The sequence below is a fragment of the Excalfactoria chinensis genome, chromosome 2 (genome assembly GCF_039878825.1).
Source record: "Excalfactoria chinensis isolate bCotChi1 chromosome 2, bCotChi1.hap2, whole genome shotgun sequence".
NCBI classification, from domain to species: Eukaryota; Metazoa; Chordata; class Aves; order Galliformes; family Phasianidae; genus Excalfactoria; species Excalfactoria chinensis.
In genome coordinates, this window is record NC_092826.1 from 27,269,060 (window position 1) to 27,294,519 (window position 25,460).

Below are 25,460 nucleotides of genomic sequence, written 5' to 3' on the forward strand. Positions count from 1 at the left end.
CTCTGGGTGATAAGCAAGGTTGAGAAAGCAGTTTTGTATGCTGAGCAATTCTTTAAGCTCAGTAACTTAAGCAAAGAGAAAAACCAAAACCAAAGCACATCTTTTTACTTCAGAATTAGCCTTCCATGAACAGTGATTGCATCTGAGTTCCTTGTTATTCCTCACTTAGAAAATCAGGCTGCTCTGAGATGCCGCAAGGAGCTCGCAGGGAACCAGTGTGGTGACCAGAGGGTGAGGTGACAGACCACAGCTGCTGTCGGTCTGCAGGCAGAATATTCAAGTCCATCTCTGTATATAGAAAGCTGTGGACAAGCCATGCCTACCTGAGGTGCTGAGAGTTGTTTGTCTGAATGAATGCCAAATGCAAAGGCCTGTTTCCTACTCTGATGGATCACTTTTGCTGTGAGTTACTGATAGATTTAGGTATGCATTACATTGCAGTTGATATATTAAGTAAAAACACCCCGTCATTCTGTTAAAGATGGCTTAAATGCTCTTCCACAGTTATGTTCTAATGGCTCATTTAGCACAATTAAATGTTTTCCTGCTTTCTTTCATTACTGATGTACTTTGCCGATTTTGTTTTCAAGAAAAAGAAGCTTAATGATTTTGTTAATTAAATAAAAGAATAACAGTATCAAATACCTACATATAATGCTGCCCCTGCTTCTTAGGCCCCATGCAAGGAGGATGCAAGCATTCTGGTTGCACTCAGTGTGGGGGCACATGGCTTTCCCCTATGAAGACAGGCTGAGGGAGCTGGGCTTGTTCAGCCTGGAGAAAAGAAGGCTGCAGGGAGACCTCATTGCAGCCTTTCAGTACTTAAAGGGAGCCTATAAACAGGAGGGGAGTCAACTCTTTACAAGGGTAGATAGCAGCAGGACAAGGGAAAATGGTTTTAAGTTGAAGGAGGGAAGATTTAGGTTGGATGTCAGGGGGAAGTTCTTCACTATGAGAGTGGTGAGATGCTGGCACAGGCCACACAGAGAGGTTGTGGATGCCCTGTCCCTGGAGATCTTCAAGGCCAGGTTGGATGGGGCCCTGGGCAGCCTGGTCTAGTGTTAAATGTGGTGGTTGGTGACCCTGCCTGTGTCAGAGGGTTTGGAGCTTCATGACTCTTGGGGTCCTTTCCAACCCAAGCCATTCTGTGATTCTGTGATTCTGTGATTCTGTCATCTGAGCAGCTGTAGGGCTGGTGAAGAGCTATTAGCAGCTCCCACTCAACAGGAGCAAGGATGTGCAGGCACGAGCATCGTGCTGCATGAACACCGAGTGACAGATTAGGTAGGAAAAAGGAGAAAAAGAGCTAAAAAATCCAAACCAAAACCAAAAGATCATGGCTGCAGCCCTCTGAGCACTCGCAGCTGCTGCTCGCTGTCTGTGCTGTGAGAGCACCTTTCTGACAGGTTCTCATGCTCAGCTCTGAGGTCAGGGCGGGATTAGGATGGGAACCCTCTCCTGACAGCTGCAGCACTGAGTCACTGCACGCTGACTTCAGCTCCCTGGCTTCTGAGGAATGTTTAATTAGTTCGCCCGCTATCAGAAATGATCTCAGGCAGAGACACAGACATATGTTGGAATTGGAGAAGGTGCACTGGGGGGCGGTGAAGGGTGGCATCTGAAATATGAATCATTTCTTACATGTGCTGATGTGCTTTGATTCTGGTCTCGTGTTTGCCTGTTTTAGTACTTGTTGTCTTTTATATATATATATATATCAGCTAATTTACTTAAAGTTCGTGGCGAATGGACGTAGATTTTGATGTTTTGAATGGTACTCCGGGCAACGTATCCATTGTTATCCCATTCTGCGTGGTTTGGGCATATGGAAGAATAATTTAAGGTTTTCGTAGGTAGTAATCCCAAACTAAAGAGATGCTTTTGTTTCCTATAATCATTTCTGAGACAGCCACCCAAATCAAAATTTCTCCTTTAATGAAGAAGCATGCTTAGGCGAACAAACGCGCCCTTGTTCCCTGCTGCAGAACAGGGCTGCTAGGAGCTCAAGGAGCCTCAGAGACACAAGTGCTGTTGTGCAGCCTGCCCCATCCCGCTGCTCTCCCCGCCAAGTCCGGCGACTGCATTGCAGATAAAGGCATTTGCTCTCCCCTCTCTTCCTCTGGGATTGGCAGCATCTCACTGAACATCGTGACTCGCTGCACCCTGAAATAGTTCTTGAAAACCCAGTTACTTTCTGAATAGCTTTGAAAGCTGCACAAAATGTATAGACATCCCCTCCTTTGTTTGTGAGCTTGCTGGAAGAAAACAAACTGCGTTTGAAGCGTAAAAACCTTTTCACCCGCTTAAACACGAGGCTGCGTGGTATGTGGTGGGAGCAGGGCTGGGTGGGTGGGTTGCGGGAACTGCATCCCCTGCGTGGTTACCTGTGGTCTCTTGCAGACCCTGCTGCTCCTTGCCAAAGGCATTTCACAGCAGGAGGCTGGATGAGGAGGCTGAGGAGTGCTGGCCGTCCTGTTGCTAGGGTTGCTGGGTATTTAGGTCACATCGGCTGTCAGAGTTTGCAGGGTGCAGTATGGGAGTGTGTGATGCTGTATGCACAGTCATAGGAACCCTACAGGCACATGTACTGCAACCCTGGCAGTGCACACATTGTCCTGGTGTTTATATCCTTGTCACTCTGATCTTTTTTCTACCTTTCTTTTTCTGGCTGTGCTTCACAGCAATGTTTGTTGGTTTTTTCTTTTACCATTTTGACTGCAACCTCTTCACGGTGTGCATAATTCCTGCAGTGAACTGTGCTCTGTATTGTGTTTCAAGTAGTTCTGACTGATCAAGCTCTGTCTTTTTTCACATTTTGTCCCTAGCAACATCATTATACATTTTCATAGCATTTCACAGAATTGTATCATTAAGGTTGTAAAAGACCACTAAGGCCATCTGGCCCAACTTCAGTCCATCACCACTATGTCCTCTAACCGTGTCCCTCAGAGCCACGTCTTCACATTTCTTGAACACCTCCAGGGACAGTGACTCCACTGCTTCCCTGGGAACTACAGAAACAAAATGGGCTTTTAAAAGCAAAATACATTTGGAGCGATTTTGAAATGCTCTTCTCCTTTTAATGTATCTGTTGCCTTGGCACTTCCATTCCAAGCATCACATGAATTCCCTTATTTGTTTTTCTCACCTTTTGTTACGTTGGAGATGTCACTTTTTTCATGGATCCGCATTACCCAAACCCAGCAATAACCATTCATTTTGAGGACAGGCTTTGATTTAAAGTGTTTGACAAAAATATGGAGAAGCACATTGAAGAGTACAAAATTGTCTGCATCTGACCTACCCTGCTTATTTCTGTCACTGCATGTATTCAGTAAGAGACAAGGAGTTGCTTTTAAGGACTTCAGTCCCATCTTCTTCCTTCCATCAGTTCACTTAATTATAACGAGCTAGACTCCAAGGCTGTGAAATTCTTCGCCCATATGCAGGTTCATCTTCATCTCTCCTTCTTCCATCCTGCTGTTTTGAAATCAGTTTCTCTTCCATTAAAGATGAGTTTATAGACTTCTCATCTTGTCTGTTTGTTGCATCCCTGTGACACGGTGCCTTTCCTTCCACACAAAGAATTGATAACATTATTAGGGAAACAGTTTGTTAAATGTACATACCCCAGTTTGTATGGGTAGCCATCAGTAAGACATATTTCTGTGTACAAGTTGTGGTAACAAATCATTCAATTCTACTTCCGAGTTGGAAACCCTCCAGAGGAATGTTGTATATATTAATGAAACGTTTCTCAACATCATAGAATGGCTCAGGTTGGAAGAGACCTCAAAGATGATACTGGTGATAGCAGCTTACGGGTTGTGCCACCAAGGTTGGCTGCAGCCCAGCCTACAGGGCTGGCTTGCTTGTAATGACTTCATAGTGAAGTTGAGAATAATGTTGAAAAGCTGACCAAGTCTGGGACACGACATTTCCCAAGTCACTCTCTTATTAAAGCATTTTCAATAAAGGTGTTAAATTGCCTATATACCATTGCATAGCCAGTAATTGCATTTGACTAGTTAAGAATGGAGACGCTGATTTCTGAGTGGCAGAGGTTGTTCTTTCTTTTCCCAGATTCTTGCTCAGAAGGTACACCAGAAAGGCAGGAAGGGATATCTGTGAGAGAGCTGAAGTTGAGATGTGCTGGTCGGAGAGCAGCAGATCACAGTGTTGCACTGAAGAGCACAGTGTGATCCTGGTGCAGAAGTGTCCATCTGTGTGAGGACCTGTTAGTGTGGTGCTGGCTCCCACAGGCACTGGAGATGCCCACGTTTGAGTCACCTCCTCACGTAGCTGGGAGGAGACCCCCAGACTCACTCTGGAAATGATACCCAAAGTTACTAGGTGCCAACTGTGCTGGAAGAGCTTTACAAAGATCCTCACTCCTTTTGCCCCTAAATTTGCTCCCCATTCCAATACTTGTCCTGTGATTTGTCCCTCCTTGTGTATTTGAAGACCTCTCCAAGGAATCTCCTGTGATTCTGAGACATCTCCATCTCTTTTAGTTCTGCTCATCCCTTCCAGCTGCAGAGTTCTGTCTGTTCCGTTAGCCCTGTAGTTGCCCTTTCAGCAAGGAACGGGATCTGAAAGCCCCTGGTGCTAGGAATGTTGTGCAATTTCTTTACCAGTTTAAGAGGATGTAACCTGTTCAGTGTTTGTCATCAGCTGCAGAGTATCTGTGGAGGTGGCTTCTTCCAAAACTGGAATGAAAAACTGCCTACAGATTTTATGTAATACAGGGAAATATAGGCTACTACATGTGCCCACTGAGTCACAAAAGAGAAACCAAGGTACATTTCTCTGGTATGTACATGCTGTGTATATGTGCACTCCTTTCTCATGCACAGGTATGTTCCTGAACTCAACCACAGGGGAAGGATCCCCTTAGAACTGTTCTCAAAGTCTACCCAGCACTCAGAAGTTGAAGAGTGCTTAGGTTACCTATCCATGCTTTGTTTTCATCTTAAATTTATTAAGTCTTTAGTGTTGTTTGGTGCATAGAATGAATGGTATTTTTGTAATGAACAGCTATGACTTAACATTCATTCTCTTTATTGCTCATTATATTTTCTTGTTCTTTGGATAGTTTGCAAAGATAGAATTCCCTAATTCCCTGTTTCTTCTAGGTATCAGTGTGATATCATCATCCTGATATGCTTCACAGTCACAAATGAATTCATTTGTTAGGATTGGCATATTTATCCCCCAGTTCACAAATGGGCAACCAAGGATCACAGATGAAGGATGCAAGCATCTCTTATAAATTCTGGGAGTTCTAAGATGCTTCAGCCATTCCATCGTACATTTCTCCTCTCACTTTGATACCTAGCTCTCTTCCTGCAGCTGTATGAGTCAAGCAGCTGCCTTTGCAATTAGTGCCAGCATTAGACACTGCCTTGTGCCTCCAGCACTTCTCCTTCAGCTGCATGGGCAGGCAGGCAGCTGCTTTTATGTATGAATATGTAGAGTTGGCATTGGTTGTGAAGGCAGCTGCTCGACTGTCCTTACAGCTGGAGGAAGGGTGTTTCCTACGAGCAGCAGCTAATAAGAGCAGAGGGACTTCGAAGCAAGGAGGGCACGGCCTGCTTTTTCATCTCGCAGCTAAATTGCTTCGGGCTGCAAAACTGTTTGATTTCATTAGGAAGTATAAACAATTAATGGAAGTAATTGAATACACTGAAGTTCTCTACCATTTTTACCTCTGCACTTTATGAGTTTATATTGTTGACAAAGTGACTGTGTGACTTGATTTATTCTTTATAAGCAGAAACGATTTTGTTGCTTAATTTTAACCAATTGAATTGAATATTTCTAGTGAATTTAAGATCTTACAGCATTATTTTTTCACTTTACAATTAGAATCTGTTCACGAAAGTTTTAACTTTTGAAGTTTGCATACATGTAGAGATGAAATGGAAAGTAGATCACTGCCACCTGTGCTTGTAACCTGGCTGTTTGTTAAATATATGTCTGCGGGCTTTAATGACCTAAATGGATTTGAACTTGGAGCTTTCTCTTCTGCCTTTATTTACAGAAAAAGAATAAAGGCGTGCATTATGCTTTGTATTATATCTTCTGTATTTGCTCTGGTCACCACTAGCACATAGTTTTTGGAAGGCCTTGTCCATATGGAGCTTTCTACTGTCACATTCTCAAGTTGAACAATGCTCAGAAGAAGAATGGGGATTAAGGGAAAGCCTGGAAGTGCTGTGTGTGACATAAAGTCATGCCATCATCAGTAAATTACACAGGGCCCGCCACAAAGCTGCTTCAGACCTCATGACCAGTGCTGAACAACAGAGTTGTTCTTTAAAGAGGAAAGCAGCAGAGAAAAGGCGAGCAAGAAGTTATTAAGTATTTTGTTGTGAGCGGGCAGATCAGACTTCAGTGGTACAATAACGTAGACTTCTTGAGTCTACCACAAGCGTCAACATAAGGCTTGTGCGATAGAGAAGATATATGAGGAGTACATAGGAAAGCCTGACAGAATCTCAGTGCTGATGGAAGTTTGTCTCTCCGTGAGACCAGGAGGCTCGTGCACCATAAGCTGCTCCAGGGAACGTCAGCAAACACCTCTTGGAAAATGTGGCATGCCTTCCTTTGATCTTGCTGAGAAGCTTTGGAGTATGTGTAAGAAGGAGTTGTCTTTTTCACGCCCACCTCCTCGCACTGCATGGTTAAAATTAGTTTCCCCTCTTTCTGATGATATTTGTAATACGCGAAGTGAAAGTGTGTTCTTTCATTTCTTTGACTGTAATGAAGATTTATTCCCCTCTCAAAAGTCTTCAGGCCAAAAGTTAAGTTTGTCCTAGTCTGTTTTTAGGTGGCAATTCAAAGAAACATCATCAGGCATTATGATTGAACATAATTTCTACTTTGATGTACAAATTAGGTTCTTTTGATGTGGGGCGGTTGTTCCCATAGCAAAGCGATTCTTCAGTGAAGTTCATTATTAGCAAGCAATTATTAAATAAATACATCCGTGTATAGTATGTAGGCAAAACTGATGGTGATGTTGCCTAAGTAAGCCTGCCTTATGCTTTATGTTATACCTGCTGTTTCTGGACTGTCGAAGTTCTGTTGGATTTTGAATGCTTGGAATTGAATTATCCATCGTTGTTTTTCCTGGAGTCTGCTATTTATTCGTTCTACTTTCTGTCCTGTAGAGATGCTTCAAATGTTTCCAGTAACACATTGCTTTGGGTGTTCTGGGGGGAGCTGTTATCCTGTCCTACTTCAGGGCAAAGCCTTGAAATCTGAAAAGGTAGGGAGGTGTCTGATACCAATTCTTGATAAGCCCCTTAGGCTGAGCTGAAATGGTGTTTGGACACACATGGGGATTTGTTGGGTCCTTCTAGCCAGGATCTTTAAATGCGCGTCAGCTTTTCTTTGCACTGCTCATCCCTGAGAATGCCCAGTACTTTCAGTGCCCCTTGGTCTCTGCCCTTGTTCTCTCAAACCGAATGTGAGCTGAGCTCTGACAGCAGAAATGCTTGTCCTACAGCCCGGGGCTGGAGGATGGATAGCAAGTCAGGAAGAAACAGTGATATCTACACCTTCTTTGTTTTATTTCTCCTGGACTGAATAACAATGATTTGCATTTCACAGTCCCTTTATCAGTGCGTCAGTCATCGATCTTATGCTGAAGGAAACAAATATAATTTCTGTGTTGGATAACAGGATTTGCACAGGGTGGTTTCTGCTAGAGCCAGGAGTAACAGCTACTAATGTTGCTGCTTTCCTCAGGGAAAGAAGGGGATTAGAAACTGAACTGGGATTAAGCAAAGTTAGAGTCTGTAGCAGTAAAAGCAGCGATGTTGAGTCAAACTCCTGTGTGTTTCAAAGGGACGGAATTGGCAATGTTGGAGAACATGACGTTTCATCTTCAGCTTTTGAAAGTTGGTTTTTGCCACCTAAGCTTTCGTACAGCTTTCCTTCATATGATAAATACCAGAATTAACCAAATATTAAAGGAAGGGTTGATATCTAAGATATTTGTATTTATCAAAGAGATTTCAAGACGGAAATATTTTATGTGTGTATTTGAAATGCTTCCAGTATATGGAAGGTTTGTCGTATCTGTTGATCTTTGTTGGAGGAAGAACAAAAAAACAAGCCGGCTTGGTTTAGACAATTAGCTTAGACAATTAGCTTAGATGTTAAGTAAACAAACTCAGCTGTTATGATGGTGAAGCTCTGAGCGGGCTTACCTTGGGGCTGTTGAAAAAACCCTTCATCGAAGCTTCTTAAAAACAAGGCAGGTAAATATTAGGCGAGGGTGACCTTCTGCAGTGTGAAAGGTGGGACAGGAGATCTCCTCGATTTTGAGACACTTTAAAGAAAGCAGAAAATCCAGCTTTCCTGTGGAACAGATGCCAGAAATCACTTCAAAATTGCCCAAACAAATAGTTGTACAGGGCAAATAGTATTTACAGGATATAACGTACCATCTTTTATCCTAAGAATCTGTGTTTCCTTCTAAGCGACCCAGATAGCTGAGAAGTATTCATTATCTCAATTTCAACATAATCTGCTCAACTTCTTTTGCAAATGACTGTGAAATAATTAGAAGCAAATGGGAAGCATTAGAGTGAAATATTGGTATAACCCAGAATTGATTCTGTTCCCTCAGTTTCATTTGTGTATTCTTGGCTCTCATTCCTTTCCATTTCCTCGGTAATCACTGGAAAAAGCTGAGGCGATCAATCGTATCACATCCAAAACAAGTCAGTAACAAGCTTTGCTAAGCAGTAGATTGAGAAAATACACATTTTCTGTCTCACTGTGCTCTTGCTCTGTTTAACAACAAATAACCTCACGATGTGTCTTCTCCACTTCTCTCCTGCAAAGTTCTTGATTCCCTTACAAAAGAGTTTGTGCTTTGCAGGATGAATAACAAGTTATAGTTTCGTAGTTGCTCAGAGAGGTTGTGGAGTTTCTTTCTATGGAGATATTCAAGACCCATCTGGATGCCTACCTGTGCAACCTATTGTAGGGAACCTGCTTTAGCAGTGGGGGTTGGACTTGATGACCACCTGAGGTGCCTTCCAACCCCTGTGATTCTGTGATTCTCTTGTCCCCAGACAATGTTCTTGTTTGAGCAAGCCCAAGGCACAGATGGTCTGAGTCCCCTGCTAGGGATTTCCAAATTATATCTAGCACTAATTGTAGTTCTGGCTGAACTGCAGTCTGACAGTGTAGTCAATAAAGCAAAGCCATCATTCTTGCAATTTTTTGCTGTATTAGTGGTAAATATGGTGTGTTAACTCCTGTAAGATAGATAAATAGCTTGACTTTTCATGTATTAAAATGATTCCTAAGCTAAAAAGTGATACTGTAAGGCTTAGTTAATTGCACTTAACTATTTTGGCACATCGTATTATCGGAGTGATTTATCGTGACTGGTTATTTAAACAACATAACTGCTCTTCCTGTAGGTGAAAAGCTAAACAAATTGACCACGTGTTGAGAAAGGAACGTTAATTAAAATATATACGCATATCCATTGAAGATGTACAGAGCAAAATAAGTACTGGCTTTGGAACTGAAATAACTTTCTTTATGCATTAGTTGTACACATCCATCAGTACTGGGGTTAAATAACTTCCACTCAAGCAACCCGCTTTCGGCTGGGTTTTTCCTGATGCTTGGCTTAACTCCCCAGGGATGGACAGTGGTAGAGTGGGGTCATGTGGGAGGTGTCTAAGGCAGAATGCATGGCGGTGTGAGTCCAGCAGGATTAAAGAAGCTGTCAGATTGACAGCATTCAGGTTCTGCAGGTGCTAAACTGCTGGGCAGATACTGAACATCAGTCCTGTAACAATATCAGCCTGTTCCTGCTTTCCTGCTGCTAAAGCATGCTCTGGTCTACGTGGGTGTATTATCACCCGGGTAATCTGAGTTTATTCCCAAGCATAAGTGAAAATTAATTTGACCTCTTTGAATACGGATAGGTGACTGAATGCCTGGTTTTGTCTGTACACGCATTATTCCTTCTTGTTATTACTAACACCGCGAGCTTCAGAAGCGTTTTTGCTACAGGCACAATTAAAATGAGTGCATAAATGCTTTTATTTGGAGTTACTAAAGTACTGCAACAGGATCGACTCGTTAATAGACAAAATCACTTACGGGTAGTTTTTTTTTTCCCTTTTCTCGGTGTGAGAAAATTTCCAGCGTGATTCTTTCCACCCTCCAGTATTACAGACTGCTGGTACGGTCAATACTTTCCTTAAATCTTTTGTTGAGCACAATGAGCCTCCCTGTCCTTTTTATGGAGAGAGTGGTAGAGTTTCACCCCCCATTTAAAATGTAGATAATACATTGTTTGGAGAAGTTTGTTTGAAAAAGTGGTTTAGGTTGGAATGAGTTGTCACCTAGGCACTCTGTGTGTGTGTGTGCTTATACTGGGAACTCGATACTGTGGGAAAGCTGCAAGGCACCTTATAAGATGATAGAAAAGAAATACTGTACCACAATTAGTTTTACTCACAAATTAGATAGGATTTTGTTATCGTGATTAATTGTGTCTCACCATATTCCAGGAGAACGTAAGCAATAGTAGGAGCTGAAATTCTTGAGCGAGAAAGAAAAGATTAAAAAGTAAAAGGTACAGCAGCAATCTTGAGATCTCTGCTACTTTTGCTAGCAAATACAAGCACAGGCTCTGAATTCTTGGATAGGTCAAAGTGATAAGCAGCTCCCTTTTCAATGACCAAGTTGATTTGAACATCGATTGAGACAAAACAATTCTTTGTTTTGTTAATATTACCAAATCTTTAGGAAAAAAGATGGCATTTAAACCAAAAGCTACCTTTACTGCAAGACTAACTTCTAACATTTCAGGTATCCTTTTTATTCTAGGCTTCTAAGTTGTGAATTCTCTATTGATTTCATTTGCTTTAAACGATCCTGCAAATATGGTAGACCAGCACAGCGTGTTGTCCTTTCCCCTGTTCTCCACCTGATTCTTCTTGATCTCGCTCAGTAGCGGAAAGGAAGGCAGAGGAGTCTAAAGCCCTTTTATGGCGCTGTCTCCAGCTGTGAGCAGAAGCAGGTAGGATGCTGCTGGCACCATCCTCAGCTGCTGGCACTTCCTTTTGCAGCTGCATCCAGAGCTGTGTCAGGGAGCTGGTGCACAAGGAAACCGACCTTATTTTTTTACTTTGGTTAATTTTCATACGGATCCAGTTCTCTGACCCGGTTGGCAGTCAGAGGGCTTGTACTGTCATGGCCTCAAGGAGCAGGTAGGAGAAGGGTCAGATTTAGCAGCTCGGATTTATGCTGGATGAGTACACCAAGGCAGTCCTGGCTTCATAGGCTTCAAGATCCCAATTTCTTCCAGGGCAGAACAAAAATAAGACTGCAAGTGTATACAACCCTGTCCTTCTGTGCGGTTAGGTTGCCCCACTGCAAAGCTAAGTGCGCAGCCTCCACTGCAGCTCTGCAGAGCAATGCCTGGGTGTGCCAGGGTGATAAGTAGGTTTTCAGGGCAAGTTGAGTGAAGAAAGAGTCTGAAAGATTAGATTGGAAAACAAAGGGGTGTGTGACCTAGAGGAGAGTATGGAAGGGTAACGGGTGAACGTGCTTAAGCCTCTGTGCAAATCCCAGACTCGTTTGTTGTAAACTTAAGATGAAAACACAGAATGAAACATTCAGCTTCCGTTTGCTGCGGAACGTTTTCCTTTTTAGAAAAGGAAGGGAAATTGCTGGATTATTGAAATGCCTTTCAGATGTTTTTGAGAAGTGTGGATATTTGGTAGAGAAAAGAGAAACAAAATCAGAGGAGGGGCCTTAATTCTGTTCCTGTGATTTCGCACATAATCTGGGGAGACCTTTCAGAGCTGCAGTGAAAATCATTTCTGATGGATCAAGTGCAGCCCTTGCAGAACTGCAGCATACAAAGATGTGCACTTCATTTGGTAGCAAACAGTTTGGCAGTGGGCTTACAGGTCAGGAATTGAGGGCACTGCAGAGGAACTGCAGCGATGAATTGGGTTGGAGGTATGGCAATAACTATGAGGAAAAGTGGAACATTCCCTACGAAGTGTGTGTATTCCTCACACTTGACTAACTTTGACCACTTTTACCTTGTTCTCATGACTCTTTTAATCAATTAGTTTCACTCAAAACTGCAACGTAGCAATTAAAATCCAATGTATATCTGCAGAGATCACACTAAATGATTTGTATTCTTCTCTGGCAGTACATATTCATGCTTAGAAGAGGTCAAACATTTTTCCTCTGCGCAGTAGTGGGAAAAAGTAAATGCTCTGCCATAGAATCATAGAATGGCCTGGGTTGAAAAGGACCACAATGATCATGCAGTTTTAACCTCCCTGCTATGTGCAGGGTCATCAACCACCAGCCCAGGCTGCCCAGAGCCACATCCAGCCTGGCCTTGAATGCCTCCAGATATGGAGCATCCACAACGTGGATAGGGCATTCACACATCTAATTGTGTTTATCCAAACAGTCCCTAGTTTGCACTTCCTTCTTTGCACTCACCTCTTTTACAAGGTGTCTGCGGTGGAGATTTGCGTTTTATTCCAACCTACAGGATCTCACAACTGCTGGAGACTGCACAGAGGGGACACCTGAGTAGTTCCACGCTGTCACTGGGCCCCATCACACATGCAGCGGTTTCATGCCTGAGCACGTTCCCAGCCGGGTGAGCACTTTGGGAGCTGACTGAAAGGCTGAGCACCACTCCAGATTTACATCTCCTGTCTCCATTTTCCCCAAAGGGAGAGATGTAATTTCAGACCCTTGGTTAAAGAGTTACAAATATTTAGGGAAACAGATAAGTCACTGCTAATTGATTCCCTGGGCCACTTGCTCCCGGTTTTGGAGACAATGCTGGCATTAAAGGTGAGTCATGAAACAGGCAGAGTTACTGATATCTGTTGAGCTCTGGGATTGTGCCACACAGGCAGGAAGCAGAGGAGGATGTGGCATTAGTAACTGTAGCTCCAGAGAAGCTTTTGAGTTTCTTCTGGTTTTCATGCATAGCCTGGAACTTGAATGTATTTAAATGTCACTGCTTCAGAAGTCCACACAACTGGGGGATGCTTTTAAAGCGAGGAATAAAGCAGTATATTTCGGTCCATCAGCAAATTATCGTTAAATGGCTGATGAAGTAGATCTGAACTGAAGCAAAATAGAGATGCTCTCTTGTAGGCGATGGTCTTTGCACTGGGCTTTTCATTGCTTTACAACTTTAATTTCTTGATAGTGTTGTTTCCTAGCTCACATTCTCTTGCACTGCTCCCCAGATGATCGACCCCCCCATTTGCCCTTCAGTCAAAGTCTGTGGATTGAGCTGCCTGCTCTGTGTTGCTTTCTCCTTCGGAAAGGCAACACTGTTTTATATGTTTTGTTGTCTTTATTTCTTCTTTCTAAATGTCACTGTATTCATGGCAAAGCCATCAAAGCCATCCATATTGTACTGAATCACATAAATGTACGGATTGGAAGGGACCTGTGGAGTTCATCTCTGCTAAAGCAGGTTCCTACAGTAGTAGCATAGGAAAGTATCCAGGTGCTTTTTGGCTATCATCTCCAGAGAAGGAGACTCCATAACCTATCTGAGCAGCTTGTTCCCATGCTCTCTCACCCTCACTGTAAAGGAGTTTTTCCTCAAGTCTGTATGGAACTTTCTGTGTTCTATTTTGTGCCCATTGCCCCTTGTTCTGTTACTGGGCACCACTGTAGAGTCTGGCCACATTCACTTGATTCCCATCTATTAGATATTCATAAGCATTGATAAGGATTCTCCCTCAGTCTACTCCAGGCTGAGCAGTCCCAGGTCTCTCATCCTTTCCTCATAAGGGAGATGCTCCAGGCCCCTCATCATCTCTGTGGCTCTCTGCTGGACTCCTTACAATTCCCCTTTTTTGAACTGAGGAGCCCAGAACTGGACACAGTGCTCCAGGTGTGTCCTCACCGGGGCAGAAGAGAGGGGCAGGATCACCTCCCTCAACTGTCATGCTGTTTTTATTGCAGTGCAGGATATCATTGGCCTTCTTGACCACAAGGGCACACTGCTGGCTCATGGCCAACCTGTTGTCCACCAGGACACCCAGATCCTTCTCTGCAGAGCTTCTCTACAGCAAGTCAGCCCCTAACCTGTACCGATGCATGTGGTTATTCCTCCCCAGATGTACCTCAGTAACTTCCTCTCTGCCCAACTCTCCAGCCTGACCAGGTCTTGCTTGAATATCAGACATCCCTCCCAGCTTCGTATCATTAGCAAACTTTGTGAGGGTGGACTCTATCCCTCCATCCATGTCATTGATGGAGATTATGCTGAACAAGACTGGATCCAGTACCAACCCCTGGGGAGCACTGCTAGTTACAGGCCTCCAGCCGGACCTGCTCCCTGATCACAGCCCTCTGAGTTTTGCCAGTCCTCAGTCCACCTCGCTTTCCACTCGTTTATCCCAGACTTCTTCCTAAGCTTACCTGCAAGGATGTTACGGGAGACAGAGATATTCTGGGAGGCATTTGACTGTCTGTACTTGAGCATTTAATAAGTATGTGTTACAGCTGTAATAATTAGTGCTAAATGGAAAATTACACCCAGAATCCTCAGATTATACGCTTAGCATTTAAAGAAATCCTTTATGGTGAAAGAAAGTCCAAGCTATAAAACCAGTAATGTGGGAAAAGCTTAACCCTTTTCCTTAGGCTTGGAGAAGTAGTTGATAGCTGCAGCGGCTCTTTGACTCCCTTGTTCAGATTAAAAAATAAATTAAAGGAGGGAGGAAGGGAATGAAAGAGCATTTCCTTACCAGGCAGTCACACGAGCTATTGTCTGCGCGCTCCCACCCCCGGCTCTTTCACACGGGCACACGCACACAAAAAGCCAGTTTTGTGTAGTTCTGAGCACACAGATGTTCCTCTTGGCATCCCTGCAGTATGGATAGGTTTTTTTTTTGCAGACGCAGAATGTGAGGCTTCTTTGTTGGAGACAAAGTGTTGCCTGTGGTGGGAACTGCTGCAGTGATGGGAAAGTATCGTAATGTATTGTTGGATAACTGTGTTATTTTTTTTTTCCCCAGTAGAGACAGTACATTAAAGTAGCTTTGTGGGCAGTGAATTGTTTGAGCTGAGCCTGGCTAATAACGCTCTCTCCTTGGCAAGCAGGCTCACAAGGTAAGGTTGGCATGGTTTGGATGGTCACGAGTTTGTCCCAAGCATGTGCAGCAGTGCTGGTGCATCGAGTAGTTGTTTTAAAGGCCTGACTTGATGAACTAAGAAAAGTGGTCTGACTCCGCAGGTATAGCTGATGTACTTTCAGGTATTAATTGTTTAATTGTACAGAGAGCTGCAATTATATGTGCCTTCTCTGAAATTGCTGTAGGGAGATCTATTCAGGGTCTTCCGTATAATAGTTCTAAGAAAAAGTCTTAAAGTAAGAAACAAATAACATTAAATGTTTGCCTTAGTTTTCACAGGAAAAAGGAAATAGCCATTTCAGATTGTGTCTCTTGCTACAGCCTGTCAGAGAACCTTGCTCCTCAAACACAAAAACACTGCAAAACACTGCAATGAAGTCTCCCCAGAGTCAGAATGAACAAGCTCAGTCCCTTTAGCCTTTCTTGGGGCCTCCTCTGGACTTGCTCCAACACCTTTGTGTCTTTCTTGCACTGGGAGCCCCAGGCCTGGATGCATTGTTGCAGGTGGGAACTCACAAAGACAGAGAGGGAGAATCACCCCCTTTGCCTTCTGGCCACCCCACTTTTGATGCAGTTCAGGATACAGCTGCCCTACTGGGCTGCAAGAGCACACTGCTGGGTTATGTTCAACTTTTCATCTGTCAGGACACCCAAGTCCTTATCTGCAGGTCTGCTCTCAATGAATTTTCCCAGTCTGTACTTGTATCTGGCATTGCCCTGATGAAGGTGTAGCACCTTGCGCCTGGCCTTACTGAACCTCATTCGGTTCACGTTGCCCCACTTTTCAAGCCTGTCCAAGTCCATCTGGATGGCATCCCTTCCTTCTGTTGTATCAGCTGCACCGCTCAGCTTGATGTTACCTGCAGACTTGCTGAGGGTGCACTCGGTGCCATTGTCTGTGTCACTGATAAAGATATTGAAGAGCACCAGTCCTATCATGGACCCCTGGGGGCCACTGCGCATCACCAGCCTCCACCTGGGCGTAGATCCATTGGCCGCAGCCCCCTAGCTTATCCACTGAATAGTCCACCCTTCAAATCCAATTTTGAGATGAGATAAGACATCATGCTTAATGTCTTAATTATGCCTAGTCATACCCTGTTTCCCACTGTTTCCTCAAGTTTTTCCTCCTTTCAGTATTTCGGGATGCTGCCCTAGCAGTCTGTGCTCACTGATGCCAACATCATCCTACTCCTGCTTGGGCACAGCGCTCTTTACAGCTGTTTTTATGTTTGCCTGTTCTGTTTCACGTGCTTTGTGAAATACATCTCTTTTTTTTTGGTTAATGGCAGTTATTTGTAGCAGAAAGAGAAACCATCAAATACCGCGTTATCTCAGACACAGCTGCACAGCATTCTGCTGCCTTTTTGGAAGCATTTTTACCCCGTGCTTCGCGCTCTTCCTTGCCACTTCTTGAAAATCAAACTGTCAGTGTCAAAGCATTCGTATTTATAAGGTGCCACTCCCCAGTAAGATTTTCATGTTGTCCCTGAATAGGCTTTTATTAACTGTGAAAGCCATTTGAATGAATAATGCAAGTGTTAGCATGCAAAGAAATGTTCCTGACGGAATCTGAAAATGTCCCTTTTACAGGAGCATCGTGACCTCTTTTTCATCAGGAAATCGGTTCTGTATTTGTATTGTTTATTCATAATATAAGTAGCCGAGATTGTTCTTGAGACATTCGGATTAAAGGGACACTGACAAGTAATGGAAACTTTAAGAAGTGTTACTTGGCGTGTTTCAAATATGGGTAGTGTTCTCCTGTATTTAAATGCAGGTACGCATTCAAGATCCGCACACTCCGTGATGCTTCAGGATAATTTGTGTGCAGAGAGAACTGTGAGGCTTACAGCCTGTTGTTAGAGCAGTACTTTCTCTCCGCACGATCCCATTTTCCTACTGTCAGTTTTCTCAGACTCTTACCATGACGTTAATACTGTCAGATATTCATAGCTCTGTTCCTGCTTCTCTGAGTGACTTGTGTATGTCTGTGCAGTCTGCATCTTACAGACCAACTGTTGTGTAAGTGTGACTTGCCTCTTGCCATAAATGAGTGCTAAAAGTGACTGAGCAAGCCGGAGGGTAGTTGTTATGGGTGATGCTATTATGTTGATCCCAGCAGCCAAAAAAGGAGCTGGGCAAGACATGGGAATAGGGAGGTTGAGGGAAGAGGCTGGTATTTTTCAGCAGTCCTTTGGCAAAGAACAGTCCTCAGCATGTGGCCACAGTTGCTTGATTAAGGAGAACCAACTGGTAGCTCCATCCATTTGTCTTTGCTTTCTCTCAGGCACAGCAATCCTTACTAACCCAGTATTCCCCAAAGACATCACTCTCATTCTCCAAAGCTGTGTCCCTCTATGTGCGCCTCCTCTAGGCACCAATCTCACCTCTGAGATTTCTCTGAGTATTTTCCCGTCATAGAGGCCCCAAAATCATTAGTGCCCAAACTTCCCTTTAGCCTCTTTTTCACCTCTACATGCGACTAGAGGTTCAGGTATCTCTTTCAGCTGTTCAGCAACTCCATTTTCTATCTGTGTGGATATGTGAGCGCTCTGCCACCAGTAAGCCATTCTAGCTTCCTTACCCATCTTCTGCATCAAGCTGCTCCCAAGAGAAAGTAGACCTGGTTTATAGCAACAATGGATTTTGAAGGCAAAGAAAGGGTGTGGGAAGTACTATCAGCTCAGATGGGAGCAGGGTTGATAGATATGTCCGCAAAAACCTGCTGACAGTACGAGAATTATCCTGGCTTGCCGATGTTTTTTTCCTGTGTGTCAGCTTCTCCAAGCTGTACAAACCTTGAGGGTTGAGCACCAAGGTAGAGCGAGTTTTTAATGCAGTGCTGTTGCTCCCATAGCTTGTGTCATTACCTGGAAGGGGGAAAAAGAATCTGATTTGAATTCTGAAAAAACAGCGTCTGGTTCATCAAAACCTGCTGTTTTTAATCCCTTACGAGAGACCTGTCAGGATTGCTGGTGCAATGGGACTGGAATTGGCTGAGAAAACTGAGAAGCGTTGTAAGAAGAAGAGGAGGATGCAAAGTAAGAGAGGACCAGAGAAAATGTCTCACAGTTCTTCCCAGGACAGAAGAAAAATGGGAACACCTGGTCAGAGATCCTGGGGAGACAGGGAACTGATGAAGATGCGATTAGGGAAATAGTGAGTATAGGAAGAGAGAGAGATCAAGACTGCATATATTAAGAGGAACACAAAAAACAGAACTGTGGAAACTGGTTACGATTTGGAAGGCTGAAGACTTAGAACATGAAGAGTATTTGCCTAAGAGGAGGCCTCAGCATGGGGGAGGAAAGGGACGGAAACTGTGACAGGGCTCAGTTGCAGAAAGATGGACAGAAGAGTGTCTGCTAGAGCACGCTACATGGGGATCTGTTTTGTGCGTGCCTTTTCCTGTCATCTTCTAAGCTGTTTGCTGAACTTCTGGGGCCTGTAAGCATGAAGAGCAATGCTTTTTAATATGTTGCAGTCTAAATGAATATATTCATTACACCAAAGCATATAATTATCTTTATTTTTTAGCATTTTATAACTTATGATTCAGGGTTTTTTAAATAGTTCATTACATAGTTTAAACAGGAGAAAAAATGTAACGATCCGAGTGAGAGACTTGGATTTCTTTAATTCTATTCCTTTGGAGTGATGTTTCCCCTCAAGTTAAAGATATGTTATATGTTATAGACTGACAGAGTAACTGGCATAAATTATTGCGTGAAACCATAACTGTACCTGATACACATTCTCAGATGACAGCAGCCACCTTCTGCAAGCTTCTTTTGTCAAGTTATCTCACTTGCCTTAGAGAAAAGGTTATAGCATTCATCTCTGATGTGATATGAGGTGCATTTTACAAGACATTTTGCAAGGAGGGCAATCCACGGATTCCTTTGATTTCATTTTTGGAAAGCTAGAATGTATGGGGAAATGTTCAAAACAAACACAAATCAAATTCTCTACATCACGCCCTCAGCATAGGAGTGTCAGACCAGGTTTAACAGCTGTTTTCCTCTTCCCTTCAGATAGGCAGCCTCATAGGAGTGGGATGGCTGCTGTGGCAGAATGGATGGTGGGTGAGGATGGTTGTAGCGCACCCTGGATATTTCGTTTAGCTTTGAATTTCACCACTTACCGTTCCAAAAGAAAGCAGTGAAAATTGAAAAACAGCAGTAAAATAGAAGGTGTGTGAGCTAAAATCCCCCGTTTGCCTTTCAGAATCACAGCCCTGTATTTTCATGACACAGAACAGGAGATATCTGAGTGAGTTCTTGAGATGAGCAGTAGTAGGGAAGACCCGGTGGGACTCAGCCATTTCTGTAACTCTATTCTTTTTGAAGCACCTTTCTCCAGGATGAAACGCTTGTTGCTTTGAACTTCAAACTAATAACTTGAGCGGTTATAATGGAAAAAGGACTGCTTGCTAATTTGAGATCACACGCAATATTAAATATCGGATTGTTTAGCAAAACGCTTTAATGTTTGCACCTGTAATTTAGTGTTTGAATAAAATTCTTGGTGCTGTTTAGGAAGGAGGATGCTTCCTCAGCATGTGAAATTGCATACCTGCAAAGCTGCTCTCCCGTTTTCCTGGTAGCAAATGGTATAATTATGATCAAACACTATTTTTTGGTTGCAGTCTCCTTATTTTCATATGCTCGTTGCTTTCTAAGTTAACTCCTTTGCTGTAGCCTGAAATGTCTTTGATATTGAAAAATAACATTTCCCTCCCCGGCCTTCTTGAAAGTTAACAAGAGCAGAAATATGCCGTGCCATACCCTTCCCCTTCATTTTCATTGTGTAAAGATACATCTTTTTACTTCTTCTTGTCATTGTAGTTTATAAATACGTTTTAAAGGGACATATTAAAATGATTTACTTTGTGAGTATTATAAGCTGAAAGTCTTGACTGAAGAGTTCTGGGGCTCGGGGGATGTTTCCTTTAATTTATTAAGACGTTAAGAGATGTAAAGCTTCAGCGGAAAGGGGAAAGGATTAGGGTAAGGACCAGGTGGCCATAAGAGAGGTGTAGTTAGTCAGAAGGAAGCTGCCATATTGCTTGGGTTTGAAAGCACACACTGTGCTACTTCTGAACTGTCAGAGAAAACCACGCGCTACTTTTAATGGAATAAAAGAACATAATTGTTGATTCTTAAATTTGCTTTAAAAGTGTCTGTAAGGAGTGTAAGCAGCGCTATCAAAGCTCCACTGTGAGTCTTCTCAGCGCTCCTACGTATTTAATACGTCAGTGACGTGTGGTTGCGAGGACTTACTGTTCAAAGAGGATTTTTCTGCTGCTCCATGACAGTCTAAAGAAAAAGCACTGAAACAATTATGTGAGTTATCTCCATTTGAAGTCATACTCCATAAATGGACATTTGAGGAGAGGTGTGCTTTTATTCCCAACATTTTGCCCACTCCAGAACAGATGGAGAGAAGCCTGTGAGTACTTGTTCAAACTACAGGAAGCTTTTTGGAACTCTTTGATCCATGGCTTAATTTCAGGTGAAGGTTTCTGGTGAGTGCTTCAAATGGGTGCCTGCATCACTACCAGTGCCGGTGTGTGTTGGGATCATGGCTTGGTGAGTTCTACCTTAGGCTGAGTGCTAGCTGGAGTACCTCCTGCCACAGCTCAGAGTGTTAAAGATGATAGCTCTCGTGAGGAAAGGATTATTAGTGGAAAAGAATAGGTTGGCTTTAAGCTCTCAGTGTCTGTTGATATTTTGGAGTATGTCTGTGCAGGAAAATTGGGCTATTGTTTGTGAAAAGAAGCTTCTCGTAGGTGGTTTGGATGTTGATAAAATGTAATTGATAGCAAGGGGATTCAGAGAACAGCTGTGCTCTGGGATAGTGCCACTTAGGAGGAAGCAGAGAAAATAAATCCTTTCTCATGAGGATGCGTGTTATGCGTAGAAGAGCTGTGGGATAGAGGAGTCCGAATGAAATATCTGTCCCATGTGCTTTATCTCCATGAATTCAGTTCTGTCATTCTCTTCTGATGGCTGTTGTATAAAAAAGTCATAAAGAAGAAAGGAAGGATTGGACTCTACTTGCAGAAGAATTTTTTAGCTATTACCATACCTTGTGTGTATATATCTGTCACAGGTTACCCTGAAATCTACCTGCACCCATGACAGGGGGGCAGTCGGCCCGCAGGCCGCTGGCCCAGAAGGAAAAGAAAAACAGGGAAAAGGAAATAAATACAGCGGCAACGATCTAAGGAGGCACACTTATTTACTAAATACTATATCAGAATACAGAATAACACAATATAATGCAATATAATTGGAATTAAGGCTAACGAATCAAGTAAAATAAGAGAGAGTGAGTCCCGAAACTGAGAGGCCTACTGTAACTCTAGGCGAAATGGCTGGAACGCTCCCCCTGGCTGGCAAGGTTCAAGAGCGCGAGTCCAGCACTGAAGTGAGATTATATAGAGTCCGTGTCATATGACTGACCGTGGTGTTCCCTAGGACATTCAGTCTTCTTTTGTGAGCAGCAGATTCGTCAAAATTATCTATGCTTAACATGATGGTATGATGTGGAATACTGATAGCAAAACTACAACATTGCAAAACCATGACAATATCTAACTTTCTTTTTTTGCTTCAAAGTGAGTTTAATACTTTCGCCTGGAGATGAGGAAAAACGTGTGTATCCTTGACAAACTCCTCACGTGGGCGTTGGGTGATGGTTAATGGTTCCTGCCGATGGTCAGGAGATGGGATGGTCTTGAATACCAGCATTGTTACTCAAAAATAAAGCAAGTCCTCTTGCGGCATGGAGTAGACAGCTTCTTTCCTTTTACATTGGTGTTCTGTGACTACTAGGACACTTTCTGAAAGCAATGAAATGCCTGCTTTGTTTCAGGGTCCTGCTTAAAGCATCGGCTTTAAATGTAGCCTAGTTTTATCTGTTCTAAGGATAAATACCTTTGTGGATAAAACATGATTGCTATGCATAGAGCAGCCTATCATTTCATCTTGTCCTAAATGTGGTGGATAGACCACCACTGCAGGTTGTATTGCTCTTTCTATTCTTTCTACAACTTCTTGTTTATTCTAAAGTGCTTTAGCTCCAGGGGACATCTGTCATAAACCTAAATGTTTATATTCACACAAATTGGCAGTTGTGTCAGCTTCTTAAAGTGATGTTCTTCAGGATCTCTGTAATCAGATGTGTTGTGACTGGGAAATGTTCTTTAATAGATGAGTTTAGCGTGATTGAAGTTATCTGGATGGTTGTGTTCTTTACAGAAATAGAGTTGCTTGGATTTTCCTTACAAATATATGCAAAAGTCATGTCTGAAAACTTGAGGAGAGCCCTGTATGAACCGTACAACAAAGTTTTCGTAATGCTAAAATGGGGGTGTCGTGCTTAATATGTTTTATTAAATCTAATTTATTTATGAGGTCCGAGAAATACGGTTTCTGCCCAGCTTTCCCTCATTGGCTTTCCTGATTCTGAATAGCACTTTTAAAGTTTTGATAAGAATAAAATAATCCCATCTATTCTGTGAAACACTCCTACAGGCTAGCTAACAGAGCAAAAAGAGCTGCTGAATGATGGAAATAACATTTTGTATGCCAGTTAGAGATATGTAACTCGGTATCTTCTTGGCTATGCACTGCCAAATAGAGTGAGGATGCCCAATTCCATTCTAAGCCTCATTCCGTTCATATTACGTAGAAAAGTATTGGACTCCAAGCAGTTTCCACAACTGCGTTTACTTTACACTGTTGGTGAGCTGCTTTTCCTGCGGAAGGGAGAAAGCAAAAGGCAGAGGGATTATTGGTCTCTAACATTTGTCACAAGCCCACTACTTTCTAGTATTAAGTTTCAGTAGGTTGGAAACGTATCCTTCATCTTCCAAAAACAGCACAGCATGCTGTAGTTGGTGGCTCTGAACGTAGTGTCACTCAAGCTTGAATAATTTCATGTACCGTCCGTCTACTTTTCAGTGAATCTTGTATGGCTCTACTCTGTATGCAGTTCCCTTCATTTCTAGGCTGTTTGCCTTCTGTCAGGCTTCATCCAGTGCTCACACACATCGATAAATGCAGAAAAGTGTGGTTATCTATGCCAAAGATAGTATCAGGGCTGAGGGTAACTTGATGGTTGGATGCTAAGGCATCCCAGCTCGCCAGCAGCTGCTGAAGAAGGTAAAGTCTGGATTAATACTACAGAATTTTCTACAGATTTCGCCCATTTTCCCAAACAGTAAAAATCACTGGCCAGCACGTATCTTCATTTAAGGCTCTTCAGACGCTGGCTGCAGGAAGTAGTGAGGATCTTCCCTCTTTCTTTACCTTATCTCAAAACATCCTGACTTTCTTTTGGGAAACATTCTCTTTTAAGTGAGCCAATTAAATCCTGTCAGATACTTTCCATCCTTAGAGGTCTTACACATTGTCTTTGCATTTTGTTTTGCCTTTGTATTATTATTCTTGAATGTCGCATGTCAGCTTTCATGGGTTACTACCATCACTTGTGAAACTGTTCTCTTTTGAAATGTGAATTGACAAAGGGATAGAGTTGATGGTACCCATCATAAAATGTTCTCTGGCTCCGGCAGCTGTGCCATACTCTTCACCACAGCAGTTCTTACTCAGATTTTGGGCAAATAAATGTCTTCAATTTTATGGTGTTTTTTTTAAGAACGTATGTGGTATTTCAAGTGTGTTGAGTGGAGTGAAGGGGCAGCGCTGAGCTCTGCTCTGTGTGACAGCGGCAGGGCCCGAGGGAATGGCGTGGAGCTGCGTCAGGGGAGGGGTGGGTGGCAGGTAAGGCCTGAAGAAGACTGTATGCATGAAAGTAAAAGAGACATGAAACTGAACACTGACGTCTTTGAGAAACTCAGCGTTTAGTTTATCTTTACACCAGAAGTTCACTCTTTTAGCGCTGATGCATTATGGTTCAGACTTAACTTCCATCAGAACATGTTTGTTATGGGGATGCTACTTCAGTCTGCAGGCAGGAGAGCAGCTGTAAGGAGATGCAAGACCATTGCTTAACAAAACTTACCTTTTTCCTCTTCTCCCCTTTTATTTGCAGCAAGTATCAGAGAGGATCCCGAGTGCGCCTGAGACTGCTGGATCTTGAACTCACATCTCGGTTCCTGGGCGCAACAACCGATACGACTTTGTTGGAAGCTGACGCGGTGCTTTTAGGGCTGGTGGAAGGCAAGCAAACAAAGCAAAAAGAGTAAATTTCGTGTAAATAAACATACCTTGTGCTGTAGAACAAATTATACAAATGGAATGTTCCCTTGGGAGAGAAACAAAAAGTTTCTTTCTGGTTGGTTCTGTAAATAGTGAGATCAATAAACGACAGTGAGCGCATTGTACCCGATTCTTGCTCATTTTTTATTCACTCACCTTTCTAGCTATTTGCCTTTGCATTTAAATGCAGAAGATGAACTAAACTTCTTCAGGTAATATTAGCTGAACGTTAGTCTTCCCATCCCGAACGGATGTTATCTGAGGCACTGTGCTTCCTGTTGCTGTGCTCCTTCCTGGTGCTTCATGCAGAACAGCATTAAGGGTTCCTCAGTTCCACGTTACAATGCAGGATATTTACTGCAGATATTAGTCTTTGTCTCTGTTATATTACATCGCTATTTTATCTGCATTTGCATTAAGGAATAGAGGTTATTCATTGCTTTAATTTGTTTTCTCGTTTCCAAGGCGTGTTAGTAAATTTTCTCTGGTTGCTAATGTAAATTTAAGAAAAAAAAGGCCAAACCGCATTTCAACATAGTGGGCCAAATGCCTTAGATCTCTGCAAGGATAGTTAAGATAAATACAATCAGTATTTGAATGCACAAAGAACCATACTGTTTCTGATACCAAAGACCATTTTTGATTTCTGGTGTATTTGGGTCTGAATTGTGCACAGTCATTTTCAGTCTGTATAGATGTGTATAGATCCCAGCAGATGTGCTGAGGGCAGGTTGGTTTCACAGCTTCACTACTGAGTGATATTTCAGTCACATCAGGAAAGAGAAGGAGCCCCCAAACAAGGTGGAAAGCAGAGAACCAACTGCAGGCTGCTGCAGCTCGGGTATCTCTTTCATTGTCCAGATCTGAGGGAAACTTGGACAAGATGGCATCAGAAAGCAGAAGCTGGGAGTCATTCAGTTAAATTGTAGCTGGCCTGGTGGCCAGCTTTGCCTCCCAAGCTCTACAAGTGTTGTTGCGGTCCAAGGCTGTCATCTGTTTAGAGCATTGTAATTTTCTTTAAAGACTGTCTTATTTTCTT

The 25,460-nt window shown here is 42.9% G+C and overlaps 1 protein-coding gene across 1 annotated transcript in view; it reads left to right on the top strand.

The window, feature by feature from the left end:
* The window catches only part of TPD52 (tumor protein D52), a 98,055-nt gene extending 73,517 nt beyond the window's left edge, over nt 1-24,538 (top strand). Inside the window, exon 7 of the mRNA XM_072329159.1 lies at nt 24,255-24,538. Within this exon, the coding sequence (XP_072185260.1) occupies nt 24,255-24,408 (154 nt within the window). The 3' untranslated portion in view covers nt 24,409-24,538. The remainder of the gene's footprint in view (nt 1-24,254) is intronic.
* The last annotated feature ends 922 nt before the right edge of the window (nt 24,539-25,460 follow it).